Source organism: Protomyctophum parallelum (genome assembly GCF_964188405.1).
Source record: "Protomyctophum parallelum genome assembly, chromosome: 7".
Classification (NCBI taxonomy): Eukaryota; Metazoa; Chordata; class Actinopteri; order Myctophiformes; family Myctophidae; genus Protomyctophum; species Protomyctophum parallelum.
In genome coordinates this window covers 12,498,224-12,516,093 of record NC_139705.1, presented here as the reverse complement: position 1 = coordinate 12,516,093, position 17,870 = coordinate 12,498,224, and the positions used below count along the sequence as shown (strand labels likewise).

Sequence of the window (17,870 nt, the reverse complement as noted above, 5' to 3'; positions counted from 1 at the left end):
AGATACAGTGTACTTGATATGTATTGTGTACTGCCTGAACTGTAGCATACTTTATGGATAGGCTACGAGAGACATCTCAGTGACAGCAAGGTCATCCTTGCTGCATTAGTCATTATCATGTCACGTTTCTATGTCTCATATCTTGTTGTCACGTCATTATGATCCAGCACTATATATGTTCCTGTTTGTGTAATAAACTTTGTGAACCTTTAGCGTGATACTGTCTTGTGTTGCGTTATTGTTCTCCCGGACCCGCCGCCGCAGTCGCCGTACCAAAGGAATACTTCAACTGGATTGTCACACCACCTAGCCTGCAACACACTACCCGTCTGTCAGAACCAGAAGAGGGTCCAGTAATTAGAGTTTACAACACTACCTATAAATGCACCACGTCTCTTTCTGTCTGTACATCTGTTTGTACGTGTGTACGCCTTTACGGTTGTACACACGGCTATACTCGAGAACTGTTTGCTCCACCGACTTCAAATTCTACACACACGTTACACACCCCCACACTGAGTGCAGTGCCCATAGAGTAATAAAAGGATAGAGGCCGAACCGGAGCAACAGCCATGTAACTCGAGAACCGTTCGCCCCACCGACTTCAAATTTGACACAGGTGTTCCACAACTTCCACACCACCACAGGGAGTGCAGTGCCCGGCCTTGAGTCGGTCGGATACACCGTTGTCCAGAACCAGCACAAAAGCTTCTGCCCAGGCTCTGGACAGGGCTTAAATTTGCCAATTGATCACACCTGATCACCCCTAGATCTCCATATATGGAGTTGGCCTGTTCTGACATCACAATGCCATCACAATCTTGTTCTGACATCAGCATAGACTCCATATTATTTGGGCCTGCCTGACAAAGAAGTCAATATATGGGCATAAAAGGGACACAGACATAATAACTGGGTGGGGCATCCATTTCCAACTTGCATCGTTCCAAGTATGCCAGGGGCCAACGGACACCGCTCTAGTTATATTAAAGGACAACTAGGGGGATGCCATACTACTGTATGTCGTAGGCTCATGTCAGTTCACATTCAATAGAATCCTGTGATCTTGTGTGGCAATTTCCTGGGCTCTAGTAGGACAAACAAAGACATATTTAGCCACTTGTTCGAATGAACGAAAGAAAAAACGAAAGAAAGAGGCAAATGGAACAAAATGAACACTCATCTTTTACTTTCTCTAATAACAACCTAAAACATGAACCTTGGTGGGGGAAAAAACAAAGTTGTCCTTTAAAATGTTAAATTGAACTAAAAGCAGATAGAGACAAGTACAGTACTTGTGAGTAAGCAGTTACTTGAAACCAAATTACTTTACAATACTTGTTCAGTTCCTGTAATGGTAACTCAACATTGTTAACTTATGTATGCTATTTTAGCTGTCAGTGGGTTAAAAGTTATGGTATAATACTTGAGAGAACTCGTGATTCGTCTCAGTTTGGGAGAACCAAACGCTTTACATTATCTAAAAATGTTGCTTTACTATAAAAAGTCAGTAACTATAAAATGTTGTATAATAATGTCTCCACCTCGTTTCCCCTCCAAAACATTTGCTTTGCTACTTCATTGGAACATGGCAGAAACAAGCCATGTCAGTCGTAAAAAAAAATAAACACATCTTTGTACACTTTGCTATTATCGTGGTTATGTGAGAATTGTAATGTGTAGGCTGCTCCGATTCACAGTGGAATATTTGCATTAGGATTTGGTTAAGAAAACAAGATTTGTACCAAAGGCTTATGATATTCACCCATTTTGTTCAACATAATTTCCACAAATCAACACACTTTTAGTTGTTGTTTTGTTTTTTTGTATCCACAAATTTTGCCAGAAAGCTAATTGGTAACTCACTTCCACGTTTTAGGAGTACAAACTATAACACTTTATATGATTAGTTACTAACAATTGAACATTATTAGTATGATTTCAGAGATTAGTAAATGATGGAAGGCCTGAACCTAAAAAAACAGCACCATTAAATCTATGTTGTTTGAAACTAAAAGCAGATCATAGTGACAAGTACAGTACTTGCAAGTAGTAAGCAGTTACTTGAAACAAAATTACTTTACAACACTTCTTCAGTTCCAGTAAGTAGTACTAGTATAGATCGGATTAGTTACCTGGTAACTCACCATTGTTATGTATGCTATTATCTTAGCTGACAGTACAGACTTTAAATCACTCTTAGTTCAAACAGCTTGTAGAAATTAACTACCTATTTCTTTTTTCTGTGGTGATTGGGCCCCAACAACACACTTACCTGTGCATGGCAGAGTGTTCTCCATGGTCCAGCATTTTGTGTTGCATCTCTTTGAAGGTGAATTCAACATCTACCTTGTAGAATGGTTGCCATAACGGTGTATTGTCTGTGCAGGGCTGTAAAAGAGATTAAAGTTTGTGATGGTTATGAAATGCTGTGAGAAAAGGGTAAACATGCTTACATTTCAGCATTTGCATAGACCACTGGTTCACAAGCACTGTCGCGGACACATTTTTATGGGTCCCTTAATTTTTGCTTTCCTGTATTTTTTGTTATTAATTATTATTATAAACATTTGCAACCACATTCGGTCACTGAAAATTACACAATTAAAATGTGCCATAATGATTGTACATGAATGACTTTTGGTACTCATACAACTCATACTGCATATTGCCACAACAAACTTTCAACTTAATGAATGACTATCTTCCACCCACCATATTGTCCACTGACCAGATTCAAATCCAGGAATTCTCCTGATTTGTTCATTACCTGTGAACCAAACGATGAGGATAAGCAGGCAACTCGGCATGGATGTACAAACTGTTGGAAAGTGGCATTGGCGGGAAAACCTATGACATCATAAAATCAATGTACACTAACAACAAATGCGCAGTTAAAATAGGCGAAAAGCACACAGACTTTTCCCCCCAAAATCGAGGAGTTAGACAGGGACGCAGCCTGAGTCCAACACTCTTCAACATATATATCAACGAATTAGCAAAAACGTTAGAACAGTCTACAGCTCCAGGCATCCCCTTGGCAAACACAGAAATCAAATGCTTACTTTACGCAGATGACCTGCTGCTGCTGTCCCCAACCAAGGAAGGACTACAGCAGCAACTTGATCTCCTACACAAATTCTCCCAGACATGGGCCCTGACAGTGAACCTAACTAAGACTAAAATCATGATATTTCAAAAAAGGCCCAGCCACCAAAACCACCAATTTTTCCTAAATACAATCCCACTAAAACAAACAAAAAACTATACCTACCTTGGCCTAAACATCAGCAGCACAGGGAACTACAACCAAGCTGTAAAGGACCTGAGAGACAAGGCAAGAAGGGCATTCTATGCCATCAAAAGAAACATCAAAATAGACATCCCAATTAAAACCTGGCTTAAAATACTGGACTCTGTGATAGAACCAATTTCCCTCTATGGTTGCGAGATCTGGGGACCATTAGCAAACCATGACCTTGAAAAATGGGATAAACACCAAACCGAGACCCTACACACAGAACTCTGAAAATCCATTCTCCGTACCCAGTGAAAAACACCAAATAATGCATGCAGGGCAGAATTAGGACGATACCCACTCATAATCAAAATAAAAAAGAGAGCACTTAAGTTCTACAACCACCTAATAGAAAGTGACCTAGATGCACTCCATAACAAGGCACTCACACACAGTGAAACTCTAGAGAGATGCCCCCTCAGCCATCTGGCCCTGGAACTCCGGGCACAAACACAAACAGAGCCACGAGATAGAAAACCCATTGGACTAAACCAAATTATAAAACAGCAAAAGGAAAACTATCTGACACATTGGAAAGAAGCAACACAAAAGCAGAGTAAACTAGAATGCTATCTGGCCCTAAACAGAGAATACACAGTGGCAGAATACCTGAGCACCGTGACCGACCCAAAACAAAGAAAAATCTTAACTAGGTACAGACTCAGTGAGCACAGTCTCGCGATCGAGAAAGGCCGTCATAGGCAGACCTGTATCCCGAGAGAAGACAGACTATGCACCCACTGCACACAAAATGAAGTGGAAACCGAGCTACACTTCCTAACCATCTGTCCATTGTACCAAGACATCAGAGACACATACTTCCCACAGATTACAACCACACACAGAGATTTTGAAAACATGACCAATGACAAAAAACTCCCATATCTGCTGGGCGAAGTACAACAATGTGCAATAAAGCCCTTTGAATTGAATTGAATTGAAATTGGATGGATCTCAGTTCAGTATTGTAATACTGCCAATGGCCACTACATGGCATGATGCTGCCTCAAGTTCCTTACTTTCACAGGACTCAAGAGCTCCCTCCTCCTGCCTTGGACTGTTATGTCTGGTCCCGTCATGTCAATGTTCATCTGGATCAGACTAGCATATTCTGCAGCAACAACAACAAAAGGTTACCCCTCAGAGACAGTGACCAGTCCAACTACAAACAAATTAAACATACAGTCAAGGTTCGATTTGTAATAAAACAGAGGGCGGTACATTATCCTAACCACTAAAGCCCTGAACAATACTAAACAACACTATTAATTGGAATTGACAGAGATTTCCTTTCCAATTTCAATCGTGCATCAAGTGGCTTTTTCCCCTTCTATTTTAATGTTGTTAATATATTTGTTTTAATTAAATTGCTATATTATCAAACAAATATCAAATAGTCTTGATTTCCCAATACAAATGTAGCCTACCTACATTGTTTGTACAAATGTGTGCAATTTAAGGAATGCAACAATGGATAGATCGAAGACCTACATCATTATTCCAGCTGTCATGTGGAATCAGTGTTTCCCTTATATTGTGTAGGGGGCCTCCACACAATCATGACCAGCCCCCACAGTATGATTTATGTAGGTGGCCAACAAAAAAAGGCAAATAACTGCAAAAGAATGCAAAAAACCTGCAATAAAACCAAAAAAGAAAAGAAAACACACAAACAATTGCCCGCACGAGTCCACCGTGCACGAGTGTGCATGCATGAAAGCCCCCCCCCACACACACACACACACACACACACACACACACACACTATCCACTTCTTGCTAGGGGAAACACTGGACAATAAAGCATGAATTAGGCTCATCATTGAATAAAGGATAATCAACATACTGTATAGTGAATTCCATTAAATCTGTGCCCACCTGAATGTACTCTGGATCACACTTAATGTGCTCTCTGTTAGGCAGTACCGAAACCACGGGGCACTTCATGATGAAATTGTGAGTTCGGCCTCCAAATCGACTAATCCTCTTCACCAAATTCAGTGCAAGCACATTGTTGTCATGCTAAACAGTCAACACAGAAACAAGAGCATGCTTAAAACTTGTAAATTGCAAGAAATCCCATCAGCAAAAGGTAGGTCATTTTAGAGGTCTGAGGTTTAAAATATTTATTTTGTTTAGTTACGTGCATATAAGTGAAACAAAATACATTCAAATAATAAAATACAATGAGAAAACAATAACATACCAATTGCTGGACAAAACATCCAGTGTAACTGACTCTGAAAATGTAGTTTCTGGCTGCATCTTTGTACAGAGAAAATCCACATGTGGACAGTTGGAGGATTAAATCCGGGGATTCCAAATTGACTGGTTAAAATAAAGAAAGAGATAGAGTAAGGACTTTTGTACATCAATATCTGTCCATAAACTATACAGTATAGCATCTTTAAAGGGTGCCCATCTCTCTCACTATAAAGCCAACAGAATCTACCCCATTTATTTTCTTTTTGAGTGGTGCAACCACTCCTACAACCAGCTTGCAATGTCCTCGTACCTGTTTGTGTGTGTGTCTGTGTGAGCACGAGTATGTGACTTAATAATAGCAGTAGGGGGCGCCAGAAACAGTGAGAGGGGTAGTGACTCTAATGAGAGAGAGTGAGAGAGGGGGGGGGGACCACTCAGTTCACACGTGTGTGATTTTTTCTTTTCGTGGCAGTAAACAACAGTGAGATGGAATTATTGTATTGTAATATGGGAAAATCTATCAGTTAAATTACCTTCAATTTGTAGGGTTCCCGACAGCAAGAGTCGAAGACCTTCTATCCTCGCACTGTGGATCCACATCTCCATGTACTCTGAGAAGCACTCCACGTCTCCTTCTGAGGTTAGACTGATGTTATACTCAGTCTACAATGGACACAATGTTAACAGAAACACCACAGATTCAGAATGAGGTTAACCATTTACCTGATCATTTTGCTGGTAGCTTTTCTCTAACTCTCTTTTCTGAAGGCAATGCATATTGCCTATAATGGCATTAACACACCATAGAACAAGTTGGTGATTTTTAAAATAATCATTTTAAGATGAATAGTGAAATGTTTCACTTAGGGTATAGCACCGTATGAAATTATATATTTTTAAGGAGAACGTCAGCTTATTATGAGATGGTTGTTAGGACATTTCGCCAAAAAGTAACTTTGCATGCACAACATGACCCTCTTTATAGGCAAACCCACCTGTGTTTGCATTCAGTTGTAAAATAGTGATGAAAGGGGGGAGAAAAGAGAAAGGACAAAGAAATTCAAGCATGTGTGAAAAATAACACAAGGCTCACATGTTTTTGTTATAGGCTATTAAATACTTAAGCTATATTTCACTTTTAAATTATTTTCTTTCTTCAATCCTTATTTTATTTTATGGGATTGGAATTAGAAGAGATTCAGTCAATCTCTAAATCATTTCTACTTGATGTTGAGCTTGTAGCTCTGATATTTTCTGGCAATAATTCTAGAATTGTAGAAGTTTAACAGTTTTATAGTCTAAACCTCAGGTCATGCTTGGCTACGGTGTGTAATACCAGCATTCAAATCCGAGGGGGGTAAAAAATGTCTGGCCTTCTTTGGCCCTTGGTCGTGGAACGACCTACAGTCCAGACTAAAATTGGCTTTGAAAGTTCCTTTGAGAGGCTTCAAAAGGATCATCTTAGATGTACAGTCCAACACCCACATGTTTGGATATGTACATATCCAATTCCAAACATGTGGGTGTTGGACTGTACATAGGCATGATGAACAAAGGATGTACTATAGCCTTTGTTCATGCCTATATATTTATTATTTCTGTTTATATTTTGTACATTGTGTATTTGCCCTGCCACATGACTAAAAGATTAGCACTTTGGAGATTTGTTGTACAGTATTTATTTCATAGGTACTTTGAGGTGTATCATGGATGTTTTATTTGCTGTTCTATAATGTGACATATACGATGTAGTATTGAAGTGTAATTTATTTCTGCCTCTTGGCCAGTTCCCACTTGTAAAATAATGTGTTACTGGTTAAATAAAGGTTAAATAAACACAATTTTAATATTTTCTTATTTTTTAACTAGATTCAATTATCTGGGAGAACTTTGCACACAGAATAATGAAATGTATAAGGAATCCAAGAACGCCCTCATAAAACATCTAGAAACAAACCGTATCTCAAACCATATCGTCTAAAAGCAGTGTTTCTCAAACGTTTTCATGTCAAGGAACCCCAAATTGACACTTATCAGCCTGCATTTGAAAAGATATGCCAGGGAAGAGGAGTGATTCTAGCAGTGCTCTAGCAGTGATTCTCAACCATTTTAATTTCAAGGACCCCCCAGTTTGAGATTCATATGGACCCCCACTTAATGGATGAATTCGGACATACTGACTGCAATGAAAGCCAGAGACAACAAATGCTCTGAACTTCTTAAATGCAAGTCCAAACTAGCCAAGTGCAAGCGCTTCGACAGTGATCTCCAAACCAAACTGTGCAACCTAAAAGCCCAGTGTAACAAGCTAAGAAACAGTGTAATTGCCATGACCAAATCAGCCAAATGTAACTTTATCAATGATAAAGCCGAGGAAATCAAAAACAATCCTCGGGAGCTATGGAAGTTACTAAACAATCAACTAGGCTGTGGTCGGAAACTAAAAACCAGGTTTACTAACATAAACATCAAATCGAATAACACCCTCATCACTGACAAACTCGATGTAGCCAACCACTTGAACATCTTCTTTACAAACATTGCAACAAAGCTGGTTAGCAAACTGCCCTCCCACTCTGGGCGTTTTGGTGTAGAGCACATCAAAGCCTTCTACAAAAACCTTGGTGTTTGTAAAGATGATTTTAAAATGACAATGGTAACAACCGAGGAGGTACTTAAAAAACTGAGTGCCCTCCAACCCCACAAGGCCACTGGCCATGACAATATTCCCTCCAAATTTCTCAGAGACTCAGCCTTTTCCATAGCTCCAGTCATCACCCACATAGTTAACCTCTCCATCAAACAGGGACAGGTCCCCCAAGATTTTAAACTGGCCAAAGTAACCCCCTTGTACAAAAAAGGGAGTAAATTAGAACCCGGCAACTACCGCCCTATTTCTATTCTAAGCTCCATCTCGAAAGTGATGGAAAAAATAGTCTATGAACAGGTTGAAAAGTATCTTGCCTCTAATAAATTGCTGTACGAGTTCCAATCTGGTTTCAGAACATCCCACTCCACTGACACATGCCTCCTCTATTTGAGCGATCACATCAAACACGAGGTGGATGCTGGAAAATACTGCGGCATGGTCATGCTGGACCTCCAAAAGGCTTTTGACACCGTGAACCACTCCATACTGGTTAACAAGCTTAAAGCTATTGGTTTTGATAGCACATCAGTGAGCTGGATGCAATCCTACCTGGAGGGGAGAGAACAGATGGTGGAGGTGAACGGAACACTGTCCCCTCCCCTCCCAGTGAGCTGTGGCGTCCCACAAGGAAGCATACTAGGGCCTTTACTGTTCCTAATTTATGTTAACGACATGACTTCAGCTTGTGACTGCAACTTGTTCCTGTTCGCAGATGACTCAGCACTGCTGGTCTCGGACAGGAACAAACTGCAGGTTGAAAAGACCCTCAGCTCTGAACTCGGTAGAATCTGCACCTGGCTCGCTGATAACAAACTATCCTTACACCTGGGAAAAACTGAATCCATCCTCTTCGGATCAAATAGTAAACTCAGCAAGGCAGATGGCTTCTTGGTTAGAGTGGGTGACAATATTATCACACGAAAAGATGAAATTACCTACCTAGGTTCCATCCTGGAGGCCAATCTTTCCGGTGATAAAATGGCCACCAACGTAATCAAAAAAGTCAATCAAAGAACAAGATTCCTTTACAGGATCTCCTCACTGGTCAGCAAAAACACCTTGAAGACCTTAACAGGAGCCCTCGTACAAGGTTTCTTTGACTATGCATCCACCTCTTGGTACCACAGCACCTCAAAGGCCCTTAAAACAAGGCTCCAGACCTCCCAAAACAAACTGGTCAGGCTCCTACTTGGCCTCACCCCCCGAACCCACCTCACCCCTGCCCACTTTGACAGGCTGGGATGGCTTAGGGTCGACGACAGAGTACAGCATCTTGCAATGGGTCTGGTCCACAAGATTCGATACACCACCAAGATACCCATGTACCTGTCTAAATACTTCCTTAATGTAAACGAAGTCCACACCCACAACACCAGAGGGAGTGCAACAAACCATGTACAACCCAGATTCGGCACAAACAAGGGACTAAATTCTTTTCGCTCCTATGCCACCAAAATGTGGAACGCCCTACCAACAGTCATTAAGACATGTGAATCCCTTGACTCCTTCAAAACCGCTCTCAAAGGGCACCTACGGATGGCTGCAATTCGAAACTGGCCTCTGTAAAATCTGAATCCCCCCCCACCCCCCCCCCCCCCCCCCATTTTCCCTCACTGTATATTGTATATTTTCCCTTTTTTGCTTCCCATATGATGAATTCCTGTTCTGTACTTTAGCTACATAGAAATGTCTATTTGTATGTCTCTAAATGTCTGTATGTCTTTAAATGTTTTGATGAATTGAACAATGTGGACCCTGTTGTAAACAAGTGTAATGCTTAATTGGGTCGTCCACTCACAGTTGACAGTCTTTGTATTGAGTTTGTGCTTAAAATGTACTGTAAATTCTACAAACTGTTAATAAATATTTCAATCAATCAATCAATGGTATTTCTATCCCTGGGACCCCAATTTATATTGTTGTGTACAAAGTGCCAGTGTGTACAAATGGTTCTGAGTTACAGACATACGGTTCCTAACACCATCTATCATTTAACAGGGGACCTCTATGGGGGACCCGAGGGGACCCCCTGGAACTCCTAAAGGACCCTGGCCATGACCCTGGCCCGCTGGGGGTCCCCGGACCCCTCTTTGAGAACCACTGCTCTAAAGAGTCCTCCTCCCAACCCAGAACTCAATGACGTAATCTGATCTCCACAAGTAGAGCAGCCATTTTGTTAGCCAACTTGCTGTTTACAGTCAGGAAGGTTAGCCGCTTCATGCTGCAGCAGAAATAAATAGAAAATACAAGCATTTCTCCTGAAGGTTGGCGTGTCGGTATTGCGAAAACATTGTTTCTGTCGCTTTTTTACGACAGGGCCATTGTTAAGTTGCGGCGAGGATTTGTTGTTTTATTTTGTCGAGGAGGTTTCACAGGCAGCGTGAAACCCATTCATTGTTTCAAACAGCGTGTCGTGTGGTGATTAGCATTAGCCGGCTAGCTTAGCCTGTTAGCTCATTCTGGTCCCGGGCGCGCGCTGTACGCAGGGAAGAAGAATCACCGTCGTTCATGGCCGCCACATATCGGATTTAAAACAGTTGTGTGGCGACTGCAAACTAACACAATTATTGTTTGTTTCATACCTCGGTCACAGCGTCTAGTCCAAGCTGCGTCCACTCGCACTTCTGTTGCAGTTTTGTCTCAGTAACCGAAGTTAACTTCTTGTTGGACAAGTCGCTTGTATCTGGCGTCCAATCTTAGAGTACAAAATACCCGGCGTCTGTAAATAATACCGATTCACGTCCACTCCAGTCCGACTTCTTCCACAAACAAACATGGCAGAGCTGTACATTCGGGTGGCCGAAGATGAAAGCGAGGAGCCCATGGAGATTCCTTCCGAGGACGACGGAACCGTTTTGCTATCGACAGTAGCGGCCCAGTTTCCTGGGGCGTGCGGCCTGCGGTACAGGAGCCCCGAGTCTCAGTGCATGCGAGGGGTCCGCCTGGCCGAGGGGGTCCTGCATGCACCCGAGGCGGACTGGGGCAACCTGGTCTACGTCGTCAATTACCCTAAAGGTGATGGTAATAATAATAATTAGACTTAATTGAACTCGTGTTCAAATGTAACAACAATTTGGTTTGGTTACATGTGTACACTCGAGTTACAAATGGGAAAGAAATGCAGCCATGCATATATTTGAAGACCTACCTCATTATTTCAGCTTTATGTTCATAAATTGCGGTTTCTTTGTGCATATACCACAATGATGAAGCACTCACATTTTTATTATACGTGGGCTAGTAAAACTGTAGTTACAAATGCATAAATTAACATGGATGATTTTGTTAAAAGTTTAGCATTGAATGTTTATATTAAAATGTGCATACTTTGTTTAAATAGACAACAAAAGGAAGATGGATGAAATGGATGCTGCCTCTGCATCAAAAGTCAAGAGGGGATTTCAGAAGACATCAGATCTCATTGTTCTAGGACTACCGTGGAAGACCTCAGAGCAAGACCTGAAAGATTACTTCGCAACCTTTGGTGAAGTCATCATGGTTCAGGTAATTAATGCCAACGTTCTGGTCTGTGAATGTGTGGCAGTCAGCATGAATAATTACTAAACTAAATTACCCATAAATGTCATTACCTGCAGGTAAAGAGAGATGTAAAGACAGGAAACTCAAAAGGGTTTGGGTTTGTCCGGTTCACTGAGTGGGAGACGCAAACCAAAGTGATCTCTCAGAGACACATGATCGATGGAAGATGGTGTGACTGCAAACTCCCCAACTCAAAGGTACATTGGAAAACTTTTGTTGGGGCCAAGGGAGCTTATTGTTTCATACACATACAATATAGCTGACGTGCCTGTTTCCAGTTCGTTTACACATAACTTTGTTTGGCTCAGTCAGCAGCAGATTTGAACCAGAAACACAAGACTCCTTCACATGTTTCCTGTTCAAATCTGCTGCTGAGCCAAACAAACAGCTGTAGGAAAATGTCTATGCCACCTTCTGAAAACCTGGGACAGAGCCTATATTCTACTTTGGTATTCTTCACAAAGTGAGTATTCTTTTTAATATACACGCCATCATAAAATGCTTAACTGGATTGGATTGCTGCGTCTTGTCTGTCAAAGGCGGGTCCTGATGAGCCGATGCGCTGCCGTAAAATCTTTGTTGGCCGCTGCACAGAGGACATGACCACAGATGAGTTGAGGCAGTTCTTCATGCAGTATGGCGAGGTCACTGATGTCTTCATCCCCAAACCATTCCGGGCGTTTGCCTTTGTCACCTTTGCTGATGACCAGGTAGGGGGTTTCTCTCTCAATCTCAGCTTGCAATACACTGTGTGTGCATCGTGGTATCCGTGCGTGTGGTCAGAAGTGTTTGTGTCATTTCCCTGCTTTTTCTTTTTTTTTTCTCTCCTCCAGGTCGCACAGGCACTCTGTGGGGAGGACCTTATCGTCAAGGGTGTCAGTGTGCACATCTCCAACGCCGAGCCCAAGCACAATAATAGTAAACAAATGATGGGAGCAGCAGGAGGTCGGTTTGGGGCTGGTGGGTTTAGTCAGGGTTATGGCACTAATCGTGGTGGGATGGGTAGCAGTAGCAGTGGGGTAAACTTTGGGGCTCTCGGCCTCAACCCAGCAATGATGGCCGCTGCACAGGCAGCGCTGCAGAGCAGTTGGGGTATGATGGGTATGCTGGCTAACCAGCAGGGTCAGACGACCGCTGCTGGTGGTACAGCCACAACAACCCGAGATCAGACCTATGGCTCTACTAGCACCAGTTATAGCAGCCCCAACTCAGCTAGCCTTGGTTGGGCTGCGGGCACTAACTCTGCTTCTAGCAGTGGCTTCAGCTCTGGCTTTGGCACCTCTATGGAGTCCAAATCTTCTAGTTGGGGAATGTAGAGAGCTTTGAGTTAATCTTTATTTTTATTTCTTCATTAGGCTAATCCGGGTAAGTATGGTTTAGGGGGATGAAAAAAATGAGTCATATCTTTATGTCCTTCCTATTTAAGAAAGAAATGCCTTTTTATTTTGTTTGAGAGGAAATTTATACTTGTGTGACTAATTATGTAGCCAGTTGAGTGGTTGAAGTGTTTAGTTTGTTAGTGGAATCTGCCACATTACCTTTTTTTTTCCTTTTGAGAAAATGTTAATTTGAGACATGATTGACTGTGCATGCAAGGTATATATTTCTGAAACATGCACGAATATCTGATAAGCCCCCCTTGCTGCCCAGCCACTGTATGTTAATGGCATTGATATTGTTTAATCTCTGTGCAGCCGATTGTATAATTTTTTTGTTTCACATTTTATGGAAATCGCCCTCATGAAAATCTCTTCTACAGCCGTTCAGCAACTCTTTTCCAATTTCCCGGGAGGAAGCGCCTCATGGGCAGCAATGTTCGACCGATCTCAGACTTCTCAGTATCAATACCCCTCTTCCCATGTGTAAATGCTTTGCCATCAAAGAACACAGCTTCACTCTTCATATACTGTGTTAGACGGTGGGTGTTGTCTCTTTTTCTCTCACCTTTTCATGGATTTAGAAAATCTTGTCTGCTCTTATCGCTTTTTAAAGATCAAATGAGTGGGATTGGTAGTGGACAGAGTGAGACTGAAAGTGAACGAACGGGAGAGCAAAATGAAAGCACGTGTGGAAAGGACTGGTTGTGCAAACATTTTAAGAGCCAAATGCCTGCGAGAGATGGAAGAACCTGTGGCTTTTGTGCGAGTGTGAGAGGAAGAAACAAGTACGAGTGTGTTCCTAATTGCATCAAGGACATTTTTTTGCATCTCTTGAGATCCCTAAGGTCTCTACTTTTCTCAAATTATTCTATCAAGCTTAAATCTAAAAAAGAGAAAAAAAAGCAGTGAAATGTTATGTGCTATGAGTATTTGTACCCTCTCGTAGCTTTATCTTGTCTGACTTGATGTGAATGCAGTGTATGATGTGTGCTTTGATTTCTCCTTGTTACCACCCCTTTCTGTGTGAAAATGTGACTTAGTGCTGGTGAGGTTTGTGTGGACAGCATTGGGGGAGCTTGGAAGTGTGTGTATTGATGCAAGTGTAACCTCATTGGCTGGCTGGAGTGGCGTGTGGGTGACCAGTCCCCATTGAAAGTTTGTGTTTGACGTGGTTCTGAATGCATTTTCTATGTTTTTGTGAATCAAAGGGAAGTCTCAAATAAAAACTAAATTTGACTAGGTATGTTGCCTTCTTTACAGTGACTTATTTTTTCCCACATTAATTGAACTGCCAAAACTTTAATTCGCATGTGTAGGGACCTTGGACATGGCCAGCCCAGATTTTCATCTGAATCCAGATTGGAGTCAAATTTGGAGACGCTGAGGACTGGAGTTTGGTGCATTGTTGGGTGGGCCAGCACAAACCAACAGTGGACATGCTGCAAGAATGCCTTAATCCTGAAAAGGAACTTCACTTACAAGAACACTCAGACAACCCGCTATTTAAATTAAGAACGGACGAGACTCGATTGGCCTGAGGTATTTTTTTTTTATTTGTACCTATAATTTCACCTCAACTGTAGGACTAAAATTTACTGATACACCTCTAAATGTCTGTTTGGCAGTGTTTATGCCTTTGTTTGTCCCAAACTGTTTAGATGGAGACCTGGCTTTATATCAACGGTTTATTTTCTTGTCAATTGTCTAAATAACAAACTCAATTTGTGATGGAAGGAATTTATTCACTAATTTCTTTTCATGTGGTTCAACTGTACAATTTCAATTGGGCATCAAGTGGATTTTTTTTTCTTTTTTAAGAGCTTGATTGTAACATGAATCAGTTTTGCAGGGAATTTTGATAATTGTTGATTGAACATGCCAGCAGGAATCCTCACTTGTGTATTGATCATTGAAAGCTTTTTAGTCCTTGGGTGTAAAATAAAAGTTTGAATTTTTTTTAATCAACTGTTGTTCTCTCAATGTAGATAAGGCATTGATAGTGTTGTTTTCCTAGGAGTAGGACCCATATTGTAACTAATTGCCAAGAAAATGTTACTCCATTCCGGCAGTTTTTGTGATGCACATCACATCTATGCTGGTAGCACTACATTGCAGAAATTCTTAAAACAAGTCCTCTAAAATGGTTGGCATTTAATTGGCAATGTAATATAAATGTGAATATTTCAAATTCTAATGTTATTGAACAAGTTAACGAACATTTATCTCAGCTTCTGAAGATTTGCCTGGGAATGTTTTGAGGGTCTGTTGGGATACCAGCCATAAACAAGAGTACAGTCTGAAGGATGCTTTGAAACTAGCTTAATTTAATCAATGTCAACATGTATTCCTGCTGGATGTCATCAACCAGAGCCTATAATTTGACTTGGTCTTGTCGTGAGGGTAGTAATGGTGGTGATACAGTTGCATGATTATGGTTAAAATCTTGATTATTCTTGCAAGATTTGTGACCATTAATTGGTCTTGTGCACAGTTGTGCAATTATGCAGTTGATGCCAGTCATGTACTAGACCGCTTGTATTACTGTTGCCAGTTCTGCCCACCATTCAGCAGCTTTTGGACAGAGACAAACATGGTGAATGTACCTTGTTACACTAGTTTATGGGCAGATATGTAAATTGAGAATTGTACATTTCTGATTCATACATTTAATCATACACTAACAGCAAAAGCTGATCGGACTGCTAAGTTTCTGTCCATTAGTTTTTTCCTTTGTCTTTATGCCACATACCTGTATCATGTAATTATCTTTCCAGCTGGTGGGGGGGGGATTATTGCACTTAAGATTTTGCACATACAAACGGTGCCATCTTTCTATTATGCTACCGGCACCCACAGGATTTATTAAGCAGTTCATTGACTGGGTCTGTACTTGGCACTAAATTTCTTTCCACGCCAAATCTCGGCTGACATTGATTATCTACAAGCTCACACTGTTGCGAGCTTGACAGCTTGTACATATATTTTCTTCAAATTTTTTAAGAGGGGTCCCTATTTGGCCTTTAGCATTACTCTAATTCAACCCTTGTTTAGTAAGTCCACATTACAAATTGTGCACTTATTTAGGTCTTAATTGTAGAGAATGATCCCTCTAAAACAAGGGACACTGGAACACAGTGTAAGGGACAGTCAAGTTATGCTAGGATCATCCTTTATATGAAAATTAAGGTTTATGTAGCCAGTATGTTATTAAAAGTTGCATTTGCTTATCTGTGCATGTAAGAAACAAAGTTCTAATCGGAACAGCCAAACAATGCACCATGAGAAAACCCAGAGGTTTGGCTTCAGTCACAGTGGCTCCATAAAGTGGAAAAGTAGTAAATCCAAAACACAATGGCCTTGCAAAGACCCAAACTATAGGAGCAGCAAGCAGGTGCACTGCTGTGAAGCTTTGTGGTTAAATTACAGGTGTCACACTTGTGTAAGAAGCTCTGACGTTACTGTAAGAATGTGCTTTACTATTGCAATGTGAAAGTAGTTCAAAAGAGGCCATAAAACATACAGACGACTTGTCCCACCATAATGGTCCTTTTTGATAGCCAGCATAGGATCACCTGTTTGGAGGAGACACTAATTTGCTCAACCTCTTTGTATAGTACTGACTGGCAAGAAAAAAAAGAAAAACACACTCCATTCAAAGTGGTTGGAGTACACAAATCCCTGAAAACAGGTCTTGTGTAGGACAAGACCTGTTGTTGCACTTTGCCTGCATGCTTGAACTACATTCTTTTGTACTATTACTGTATGTCAAGTTGGACAGACATGCAGGTTATTCAAATTCCTTGACTGATTTTGTGTTCCCCTGCAGTTCACCCCTAAACATAACTGACACAAAGAATGAACAATCAACATCCTTTATCTTAGCCCTTCCTCCCCATTGCCCTGTGCCTTTTCCATGTACACACAAAACATTGTCATCACATGCACTGCTCAGATGAAGGGATCTGCGCTCTGGCTGAGTGCATCTTTGTGGATGTGGTCTCGTCATTCCATTCCCCTAGGTTTCCCTTACAGCACCCTCCTATTAACATGATGTTAATACCTATCCATTGGTTTCTTACATACCTACAACTGCAGATAATTCTGGGCTGGCAGTCAAATCTGCTGCTAGCAGAAAGGGTCTGTTACTACAGCAAGGCTACCTTCTTCAGATACTGCTGGAAAACCTAAAGAACCAAGAACCACAGGGGCCATCTATTGGACATTGACTGCAACTACAGCTTGAGAGACCTGGCACCAATGTAGGACCAGTGAAATCCAGCCAGTTTGGAATGTAGATAAATAAACGGAAGCATATACCAATTGGTATCTTATTTTAGATTAGTTAATTAGTCACCTTTACAACAAGGTATAACTTATACGGATCATGCAATGAACAACCCAACTAAAGGTGAGAGTATCACCCCCCAAAGAAAATATATATATTTCCCCCAACCCCCAAATATGCTTCTATTGGTTTGTAGTCTTATTGGTTGGTTTGTAGTCTTATTTTGAGCAACCTGCCAGCACACAGGTGTGTGCGAATAGCTGAATACCAACAGAGGCATATGGGATTTCTTTCACCCCCGATTATGATTAATAAAACTAAATTAAACGATAAACTAAACGATACAAATTGGCATTATTGAAGGGATAAAATAATTAATCAGCCTACTGTAATAATAGTTTCAGTTTTTGACTAGACAGGTCATTTATACACACAGGGTATTACATAGCAAGTTAGCAACCCACTCAAAACATGGTATGCCAAGTCAGGTGCTGCCCAATTTTACTCCTGGCTA

The 17,870-nt window shown here is 41.2% G+C and overlaps 2 protein-coding genes across 5 annotated transcripts; one reads left to right on the top strand and one right to left on the bottom strand.

Annotated features, from left to right (window-relative positions):
* Window positions 1-1,029: 1,029 nt before the first annotated feature.
* ciroz (ciliated left-right organizer protein containing ZP-N domains) lies at window positions 1,030-17,257 on the bottom strand. Its single transcript, XM_083768299.1, has 5 exons — window positions 17,155-17,257; window positions 6,036-6,165; window positions 5,504-5,625; window positions 2,276-2,391; window positions 1,030-1,088 (listed from the first exon to the last, which is right to left on the bottom strand). The coding sequence occupies exons 2-5, from the start codon at window positions 6,106-6,108 to the stop codon at window positions 1,037-1,039; spliced, it is 363 nt and encodes a 120-aa protein (XP_083624425.1). The 5' UTR covers window positions 6,109-6,165; window positions 17,155-17,257; the 3' UTR covers window positions 1,030-1,036.
* tardbpa (TAR DNA binding protein a) lies at window positions 10,338-15,029 on the top strand. Of its 4 annotated transcripts, XR_014569515.1 has the most exons (7): window positions 10,338-11,167; window positions 11,493-11,656; window positions 11,749-11,889; window positions 12,232-12,402; window positions 12,526-12,652; window positions 13,452-13,610; window positions 14,388-15,029. XR_014569515.1 is itself a non-coding variant. In XM_083769317.1 (6 exons), the coding sequence occupies exons 1-6, from the start codon at window positions 10,927-10,929 to the stop codon at window positions 13,556-13,558; spliced, it is 936 nt and encodes a 311-aa protein (XP_083625443.1). In that variant the 5' UTR covers window positions 10,338-10,926; the 3' UTR covers window positions 13,559-14,314. The 4 variants fall into 4 exon arrangements, 3 of the variants coding, with proteins under 3 accessions (XP_083625443.1, XP_083625442.1, XP_083625441.1); XM_083769317.1 differs by lacking the exon at window positions 14,388-15,029 and having other exon boundaries at window positions 12,526-12,637; window positions 13,452-14,314; XM_083769316.1 differs by lacking the exon at window positions 14,388-15,029 and having other exon boundaries at window positions 13,452-14,314.
* Window positions 17,258-17,870: the final 613 nt, after the last annotated feature.

Excerpts from the sequence above, each read along its gene's own strand:
- ciroz (XM_083768299.1), bottom strand. The coding sequence starts at position 6,108 with ATGGAGATGTGGATCCACAGTGCGAGGATAGAAGGTCTTCGACTCTTG. Across the intron at positions 2,392-5,503 it reads GATGTTTTGTCCAGCAATTG|CCCTGCACAGACAATACACC; the intron begins GTATGTTATTGT and ends TCTCTTTTACAG. Across the intron at positions 1,089-2,275 it reads GAACACTCTGCCATGCACAG|AGCCCAGGAAATTGCCACAC; the intron begins GTAAGTGTGTTG and ends TTGTCCTACTAG.
- tardbpa (XM_083769315.1), top strand. The coding sequence starts at position 10,927 with ATGGCAGAGCTGTACATTCGGGTGGCCGAAGATGAAAGCGAGGAGCCC. Across the intron at positions 11,657-11,748 it reads GTGAAGTCATCATGGTTCAG|GTAAAGAGAGATGTAAAGAC; the intron begins GTAATTAATGCC and ends CATTACCTGCAG. Across the intron at positions 11,890-12,231 it reads GCAAACTCCCCAACTCAAAG|GCGGGTCCTGATGAGCCGAT; the intron begins GTACATTGGAAA and ends TGTCTGTCAAAG.